The following is a 9,736-nucleotide window of genomic DNA, read 5'->3' as shown; positions in this document are numbered from 1 at the left end:
CCAGGAGGTAATGAGAAAGAAGCTCATTGGGGGAAGGAACAAACCTCTTCAGAGGAAAGGGACAGCGCTCAGTGGCTATTGGTCAATGTCCAGAAATATTTCAGTACTAAAAAAAGCTAATTTACATTATTTTGTATTTTCGTTGTTTTCATTTCCGTTTTCCGAAGATTCGTAATTTATTTTTCGTTAGTTTTGATTTTCGTTTTTTATTCTTTGTTCGGCATTTCCGTTGTTTTCTTTTCGGTCATTTGAATATTAGTAAGTTTGCATTTTCGTTCATTTTGTTTTTCGTAATTATTTTTTTTTTTGGGTTCGGTATTTTCGTTGTTTCTATGTTTTCGTTTCTTTCATCTTTCGTATCTTCCTTGTTTTTCATATTCGTTATTTTGAAAATATCGTTATTCGTTATTAATTGTGCTAAATTGTTCATTCATTCGTATGTTAACGAATCAACTAAAATAACGAAAATTGACGGAAAACGTATTCGTAACTTAAAAAATTGCACATGCCTACTCATTTTCTCTCTCCTGCAGATCTGAACCTCTTCTTCTCTTTTTATAACTCATGGGAGAGTGATTGGACCCCAGAAACAGATTTCTGTAACGCTAGTCTGCTCCCAATGATCAGAGGAGACGGACAGCTAGGAAGGGATTTAGAGCACTGACCTCCTAGCTACTGGGGGACCTGTCCCCTAACCAGGTACTGCACCAAACAACTGGTTGCTGTAGCTGCTCTTCCCTTCGATTACCCATGGCACCTACCTCCTTTTCCTCAGAGTTAAACTTTTGTAGTGATGTTACTCATAATCCATACTGTTTCTACAGACCCAGGTTCTTACGAATACACCAAGACCCAACATGCACCCCTTGAATAACTTCAGACCAGGCTCAGAGTAGTTAAATTACTTTTACTGAGACCTATCTATCCCAAGTTGTGGCTGCCCCAGCATACCTGCAAAGGTAAAGTATTTTTGGGAAAGTTCAGGTTTGGCAGAGCTCTAATGTAGATGTGCATGGTGAGTGGGTGTCCCAATAAATTTGCAATACAAGATCCTGCAAGGTTTCCACTCATGTGCTCATTTTCTCTCTCCTGCAGATCTGAACCTCTTCTTTTCTTTTTATAACTCATGGGAGAGTGATTGGACCCCAGAAAAAGATTTCTGTAACGCTAGTCTGCTCCCAATGATCAGAGGAGACGGACAGCTAGGAAGGGATTTAGAGCACTGACCTCCTAGCTACTGGGGGACCTGTCCCCTAACCAGGTACTGCACCAAACAACTGGTTGCTGTAGCTGCTCTTCCCTTCGATTACCCATGGCACCTACCTCCTTTTCCTCAGAGTTAAACTTTTGTAGTGATGTTACTCATAACCCATACTGTTTCTACAGACCCAGGTTCTTATGAATACACCAAGACCCAACATGCACCCCTTGAATAACTTCAGACCAGGCTCAGAGTAGTTAAATTACTTTTACTGAGACCTATCTATCCCAAGTTGTGGCTGCCCCAGCATACCTGCAAAGGTAAAGTATTTTTGGGAAAGTTCAGGTTTGGCAGAGCTCTAATGTAGATGTGCATGGTGAGTGGGTGTCCCAATAAATTTGCAATACAAGATCCTGCAAGGTTTCCACTCATGTGCTCATTTTCTCTCTCCTGCAGATCTGAACCTCTTCTTTTCTTTTTATAACTCATGGGAGAGTGATTGGACCCCAGAAAAAGAAAACAAGATCAGGAAGCTGCAAGAAACATTAAACCCTTCCCCCTGACTTGGGCATCTAAGTAGCTAACTAAACCTACAATACAGGAGAGAACCTGCCTACATGTCAGTTAAGGAAACAGTAGAGGCCCCTCAAACATCCCTCCAGCCTGAAGAAGAGCCCCCTGAAGGAGATCCATCAAAGCCCAATGAGCAGAAAATTTGAAATAACTGCCGTATTTATCGGGGTATAGCGCGCACCCCTAAAGTTGCCCCGAATTCCTGTGGAAAAAAGATTTTTTGTACTTACAGTTTTGGTGTCTTGCGCGGCGTCCATCGGCGGCCTCGTCGGGTCCGGCGTCCGTCTGCGGCTTCGGGTATCCTCTTCGTTGGGTCCGGCGTCCTTCTGCGGTGTCCTCGCGTCCTCCCCGCTCATTTCCCGCGCTGAGTTTGAATACGGTGCCGACATATACAGAGCGCAGTACACTCGTGTATTGTCGGGCAGGCTCGGCTACTCTCGCGCTGACGTCCTGTACGTCCAGGACGTCAGCGCGAGAGGACCCGAGACTGCCCGACAATACACGAGTGTACTGCGCTCGGTATATGTCGGGGCAGTATTCAAACTCGGCGCGGGAAAGCGGGTATCGGCGTATATACCGCGCACCCACGATTTTGCCCTGATTTTCAGGGCAAAAAAGTGCGCGGTATACGCCGATAAATACAGTAACTCACTAATAATAACTATTAAATTATAGGTATTGGAATTTCCTTTCAAATTTGGCTGTTAGTGAACGTAACAAATACAATTTATCTGAAGTTACTAATTATCCAAAATAAAGAATGCTGCATCTAAACAAATGGAACAGAACAAAATAATAATAAATAATCATATGTTATTAATCGTTACCATCCATTTGTTTAGATACAGCATTTGTTATTACGGATAATTCGTAACTTTGGAAAAATTCGTATTTGTTACGCTCACTAACAGACAAATTTGAATGGAAATTCCAATACATAATTTAATAGTCAAGTTATTAGTTAGTTATTATTTAAGGTTTTCGAATTTTCGGGTTTTTAAATGTTTGGATTTTCGTTCTTTTTTTCGGATTTTCGTTCTTTTGAATTTTCAGATTTTCATTTAGGGATTTCCGAATTTCCGATTTTCCGAATTTTCGAAATTTCTGAATCTTCAAATTTCCGAAGATTCAGAAAAATTCGGAAAATTCGGAAATTTGGAAATTTCCGAATTTCCGAATTTGTCTAAATTAGTTATTTATTTTATTATTACTATTTGTTTGTGAAGCGCGCATATACCACCGGTCGGTGGTGCCAAAGCGCTTTGTGACAAAATAGCCCGGATGTTCTGGCGAGGGGAGCATAAAAAACGAATTCGGAAGGAAATTAATTGCACACGTCTTCTGATTCCTCTTCTTTTTGTTGAAATCTCCTCCATCCCTGCCCCACCACTGCAATCTTCTGGTGGGGATAATCGAACTAAAGGGCTGTCGCAGGTTCTCATTAAGGCAACCTTACTATGCCCATCCTTTCCACCCAGCTGCACCATTCATAAAAACTCTACTACAACGACCCAGGACCTATGAATAGAGGATGGGTAGATGATTGATAGGTCAACCCCCCTACATTTTATAGATCCTGTTTCATTCATAGAACCTATAGTACAGCTTCCATAATAGAGCAGGTGGGTGGAAAGAAAGGGCATTGTGAGGCTCTCTTGGTGAAATTTTGACATTTCTGGGATATGAAAGTTCCAATTTCACTTGCTAGTGTGCATTACACCACAGGGTAGAATTCATTCTTGGATGCCGAGTAACCATCATGTATTTATCTCCTCAGAAATGTAGAAAAAGGGAAGAATTTGTGGAATTGTTGAATATCTTTCAAATATAGGCAGTCTTGTTTGCTAAGATACTCTCCTTCATTAGTCAGACTTGTAAAGCTAATAAATGACTATTATACCTTAATGAGAACAACATGGAATGCTGCAAAACACAATGATGCAATTCCAGATTACTGACCTTGTTTGCGTAATTTAGCCTTGATGCTCATTTCCTAGACAATGCCCTTGACTTCTCATCTAATATCTGAATGTATGGATGTAGCTCCAGGGTGTGTATGATTATTTTAAAGTTGAGCTTCACTCTCTTTATTAACCAAACTTATTCTTAAAGCGGGAGTTCACCCAAATTTTTTTTTTTAACATTAGATTCATGCTGATTTTGTCTAGGGGAATCGGATAGTTTTTTTAAAAACGAAACAGTACTTACCGTTTTAGAGAGCGATCTTCTTCGCCGCTTCCGGGTATGGTCTTCGGGAGCGGGCGTTCCTATTTGATTGACAGTCTTCCGAAAGGCTTCCGACGGTCGCATCTATCGCGTCACGAGTAGCCGAAAGAAGCCGAACGTCGTGCGGCTCTATACGGTGCCTGCGCACCGACGTTCGGCTACTTTCGGAAAATCGTGAAGCGATAGATGCGACCGTCGGAAGCCTGTCGGAAGACTGTCAATCAAGAAGGAACGCCCAGTCCCGCAGCCCATACCCGGAAGCGGCCGAGAAGATCGCTCTCTAAAACGGTAAGTACTGCTTCGTTTTAAAAAAAAACTAGCCGATTCCCCTAGACAAAATGAGCATGAATCTAATCTTAAAAATTGTAATTTCCGGGTGAACCTCCACTTTAATCCTTATGCTGCTAGTAAAAATATAAAAATATAAAAGATAGGAAAGTATCATATTTACTTTATTAAGTTTTTTATACTTTTTGTTTCACATTTATTCAGTTACAGTAAAACCTTGGTTTAGGAGTAACTTGGTTTGAGAGCGTTTTGCAAGACAAGCAAATGTTGTTAATAAATTTTGACTTGATATACAAGCGATGTCTTGATATACAAGTCATGTCACAACTGAGTATAAAAGCGAAGAGATGCGCCTCTATGTGTAGCAATATGGTTACATTTAAATCATGCTCTGCTGGGGTTTTTTGCCTTCCTCTGGATCAACTGTGGGTATGGAGTTGGGTGTATGGGATTGTATTGTGTTTTTTATTTTGTTTGTTTATTTTTTTGTGGTTGAACTGGATGGACTTGTGTCTTTTTTCAACCTGACTAACTATGTAACTAACTATGTAACTATGTAAATCGGATCTCCACCCCAAAGTGGAACTTCCGCTCATCGGGTTCCCCCCCCCCTCCGGTGCCACAATTTGCACCTTTCGGGGGGAGAGGGTACAGGATACCTGTCAAAGATGCGGCCGTGATGTCACCGCGGAGATCCCTCCTCCTCCTCCCCCCCTAGCTGCCGGGTTAATAGGAGAGAGAAGCAGGGCCTCGTGCATGCGCAGTGGGGTTCCCAGCGTGAAGTTAAAAGGCTACACTGCCAGGTTCCCATACCTGCAATGGCGACGGCAGCCCCCCACAGCTGATGGGAAACATCAGCTGCGATGCCGACATCAAGGGACACCAGGACAGGTAAGTCTCCATTTATTAAAAGCCAGCAGCTGCAGTATGTGTAGCTGCTGGCTTTTATTATATATTTTTTGCCGGGAGCACCCCTTTAATGAAGGTACAACATTTAGCAACTTATTGCTACACTTAGAGGCGCCTCTCTTCTCTTTTATACTCTGTAGCTCCTGCTGGATTTTGCTTCTAATCCCCTTGTGGAGGCTTCCATTTGTAGATGGACATTTTATGGTTACACAGCCTATCGCATTGTTATAATCTTTTTTTATGGACTGTTAACTGAAGGACCTATGAATAAATGGTTGTGGAACGAATCGTTTGAGTTTCAATTATTTCTTATTAATTCTAATTTGCTTTGATTTACAAGTGCTTTGGATTACAAGCATGTTTCTGGAACAAATTATGCTCGCAATCCAAGGTTTTACTGTACTTGGTTTCCAGGCCTATGCAAGTGAGGCTAAACATACCAGAAGTCTTCAGGAGGGGAGGAGGGGTTTTCTCAGCTAAGGACACCCTCCTGCAGGCATGCCTGAGCTAAGGTCAGATGGATTCCAGGAAGTAAATGCTACACTAGTTATCTGCCCTTACTGAAGATGGCCATGGACAGCAATGCTAGAGAGGTGTTTTTCAGAGTGATTTCTCTGCAACATATAGCATGGGTGAGTTTTCTTTAACCACTTCCGGACCGCCTCCTGCACATATACGTCGGCAGAATGGCACGGCTGGGCACATGCACGTACAGGTACGTCCTGTACTAGTACACAGCCGTTGGTCGCGCGCGCGAGCCCGCGGCGCGCTCCCGCGACCCGGTCCGAAGCTCCGTGAACGGAACAGCGGGTCCCGCGGACCCGATCGCCGCTGGAGTGCGGCGATCGGTCCCTGGAGCTGAAGAACGGGGAGAGCCGTATGTAAACACGGCTTCCCCGTTCTTCACTGTGGCGGCTGCATCGATCGTGTGATCCCTTTTATAGGGAGACACGATCGATGACGTCAGACCTACAGCCACACCCCCCTACAGTTGTAAACACACACTAAGTGAAACAAAACTCCTTCAGCGCCCCCTGTGGTTAACTCCCAAACTGCAACTGTCATTTTCACAATAAACAATGCATTTTAAATGCATTTTTTGCTGTGAAAATGACAATGGTCCCAAAAATGTGTCAAAAGTGTCCGCCATAATGTCGCAGTCATGAAAAAAATCGCTGATCGCCGCCATAAGTAGTAAAAAAAAAAAATTATAAAAATGCAATAAAACTATCCCCTATTTTGTAAACGCTATAAATTTTGCGCAAACCAACCGATAAACGCTTATTGCGATTAGTTTTTACCAAAAATAGGTAGAAGAATACGTATCGGCCTAAACTGAGGGAAAAAAACGTTTTTTTTATATATTTTTGGGGGATATTTATTATAGCAAAAAGTAAAAAATATTGGTTTTTTTTCAAAATTGTCGCTCTATTTTTGTTTATAGCGCAAAAAATAAAAACCGCAGAGGTGATCAAATACCACCAAAAGAAAGCTCTATTTGTGGGAAAAAAAGGACGCCAATTTTGTTTGGGAACCACATCGCACGACCGTGCAATTGTCTGTTAAAGCGACGCAGTGCCGAATTGTAAAAACCCCTTGGGTCATTTAGCGGCATATTAGTCCGGTCCTTAAGTGGTTAAGTATTATAAATGATTTAAATAGCATTTTTGGTGCTCAAATGGGGCTAAATTACGCTTTAACTGAAACCAACTTGAAAAGAAAATCTATTTAATCGTTGTTAGTTTAATAAAATACTTTTTAAGTCATTAAGGTAGGACAATTCATCATATAATGATGATAAGAAATATATATTTACACTTTTGAATATTAAAGGGCAAGTCTGCCTAAAACTGTGTACAACTTGGTCATTGTAGCGCCTATATACTGTATATGGTATACATGAACTGTACACTGGATATAGAAAGTAAAAAAGTGCGCTTACCAAAAATTGACAAGAAAATAAAGCCGCTAACTCAAAAATGTTATACAAACATATAAATCATAAACAAAAAGTGGAGTAGCGCTAGAGACTGAAGGGCCTTCATATAACTACTAAATTAAAGAGAAGGCTACATAAAAGTCCAATATATATCAAAAAAGTGAACAGATTGATGATAAACAATTGGTTAATAGTCCAGATGTGTATCAAACTTGAGTGTAACACTCTGTTGTAACAACGAAGGAAAAAGAAGTCTGGCTCCAAATGGTAAATGTAACTTGCTGACCCTTACCAGAATGGAAGATCCTAACGGACCTAGTCAAGCAGGAATCCCTGGATGGTGTATGTTGAAATGGAGCTTGTCTGTTAAGACGATCCTTCCAGGGGTCACAAATCCGCCAATAAAGCAACCAGAGAAAAAACTGATATGGTGTAAATCCGTGTGATAATAAAGCATGAGTGCATCCCCCAGTGACTGGCAACAGACAGTGTGAACAAAAGAAACCACCACCAGTACACACACTGACCCTTACCAGAACCTGTGATCCGTCAGGATCAATCAAAGCAGAGGGGATGTAGACAATGTGCAGTAATGGAACGTCTCAGCCATTAGTAAACGAATATGCCAGCAGGTCCAAGGTTCCAGTATTGGTGTTTGAGGTAAAAGATGAATTGACAAATTTTGGGCTGGTTTTCGAGTCGTCGGGCAGTGCGTCGGTATTGCGATACCATCGATACACAGAATTGGGGTAACCTTCTTTCTCCTGGCAATACAGAATGGCAGACTTTCCCACTGGGACAGACTTGGGCACTCGGCACTGGGGAGTCACTGGTTTTACTTTGACAGTGAGATTAATGATAATCTCTGCTAAATTCTTATGGTCGTCCACGGTGGCCACTTCGCAGCGATACGTTCCGCTGTCGGTCCGGCTGGCATTAGATATAACCAACGAGCTTTGGGACTGAACTTCACCACGACCTTTTAAGTCTCCTTGAATATTATTTTCAAAAAAGACATAGGTGGTCTCATTATTACGAGTCTTCTTCCATTCGATGCGCGGGTCATTGGTGTTGCTGTTTTTAATGATACAAGAAAGCTCCACTCTCTGATATTCTTGAACCTTAGGATTTGTGTTAAGTGTAGTAAGCTCCACTGCCAGCACAACGCAACCCCGCAATAAGAGGAAAAGAAGCCTCATAAACTGTACACTCCAAGGCTCGATTCATAATTTATGATGTGTTAACATGCATCAAGCTGCACATTAAAAGTGTATTGCACTAGGGCAGCCCATCTTTTTAAATGCACCAAAAAAGTGTGTGTTCTATTTTTTTGTAAAAGGGACCTGGTACCTGTCGGCATGGTCTGACCCCTAGACAACCGCTAGTTGTCCTCTCCCAAACTAACCCTAGTTATAGGAATATAACTCCTTATGAAAGATTTATGTGCATATACAATTCAAAAAACACCACGTGAATGAGTGTCAATTCACCTGAAAATAGATATGCGTGAATAAATATCAATTCATCTCATAAGAAATTCATGTAAATATATTCATATATATTTTTCAATATATTCATGTCAATAAATTCAATGTATCTCATTAAAAAAATCATATGTTAAAAAATCTATTCATCACTGGTCTAAAAAGTATAAATGATGAAATTCAGTGCAGAAAGTATATTATACAGTGTCCCGTGTTCCAAAGTGCGTCAAGCAGTGCAAGGTTTCGTGACTGTGCCCACGGATACAGTGGACTCTATGTCCACCGGTGTCCCGTAATCATGTCATGGAGCGGCAGAACAGGGAGATGCCTATGTAAACAAGGCATTTCCCTGTTCTACCTAGTAACAGGACACTGATCGTCTGCTCCCTGTCATCGGGAGCAGTGATCACTGTTGTGTCAGTGGTAGCCCAGCCCCCCCACAGTTAGAATCAATCCCTAGGACACACTTAACCCCTTCCTCGCTCCCTAGTGGTTAACCCTTTCCCTGCCAGTGTCATTTACACAGTGATCAGTGCATTTTTTTAGCACTGATCGCTGTATAAATGACAATGGTCCCAAAATAGCGTCAAAAGTGTCCGATGTGTCCACCATAATGTGGCGGTCACGATAAAAATCGCAGATTGCCGCCATTACTAGTAAAAAAAAAAAAATATTAATAAAAATGCCATAAAACTATCCCCTATTTTGTAGACGTTATACAGTATTTTCCGGCGCATAAGAGGACCTTTTGCATGTAAAAAGATGACTCAAAACTCGGGGGTCATCTTATACGCCGGTACCTGTCTGTAAGGCTGCGGGCGTCCATTATTCAAAAGCCGCGCCTCCTCCTCAGGCTGTTCCGTGCTGCTCCTCAGGCTGTTTTCCCAGCAGAGCCTCTGTTCAGTGTTCCGCCTATCACGGATGCCTTCTCATCCTTGGCCTCGTACGAAAGGACATCCATGATAGGCGGAACACTGAACAGAGGCTCTGCTGGGAAAATTAGTGTTCCGCCTTTCACGGAACAGCCTGAGGAGGAGGCGCAGCTTTTGAATAATGGACGCCCGCAGCCTGAGAAACTCTGCAAACAGGAGAAGGTTGGGAGATCGTCGAGGCAGG

At 42.1% G+C, this 9,736-nt stretch overlaps 1 protein-coding gene across 1 annotated transcript; it reads right to left on the bottom strand.

Annotated features, from left to right (window-relative positions):
* Positions 1-7,738: 7,738 nt before the first annotated feature.
* Positions 7,739-8,335, bottom strand: LOC120935618 (junctional adhesion molecule C-like). Its single transcript, XM_040347668.1, has one exon. The coding sequence runs from the start codon at positions 8,333-8,335 to the stop codon at positions 7,739-7,741; it is 597 nt and encodes a 198-aa protein (XP_040203602.1).
* Between the last annotated feature and the right edge of the window lie 1,401 nt (positions 8,336-9,736).

This window comes from Rana temporaria, chromosome 4 (genome assembly GCF_905171775.1).
Source record: "Rana temporaria chromosome 4, aRanTem1.1, whole genome shotgun sequence".
Lineage (NCBI taxonomy): Eukaryota > Metazoa > Chordata > Amphibia > Anura > Ranidae > Rana > Rana temporaria.
The sequence above is the reverse complement of the archived record's forward strand: the minus strand, read 5'-3'. Positions and strand labels throughout refer to the sequence as shown.

What these genes read in the sequence shown, in the direction of transcription:
- LOC120935618 (XM_040347668.1), bottom strand. Translation starts at nt 8,335, where the DNA reads ATGAGGCTTCTTTTCCTCTTATTGCGGGGTTGCGTTGTGCTGGCAGTG.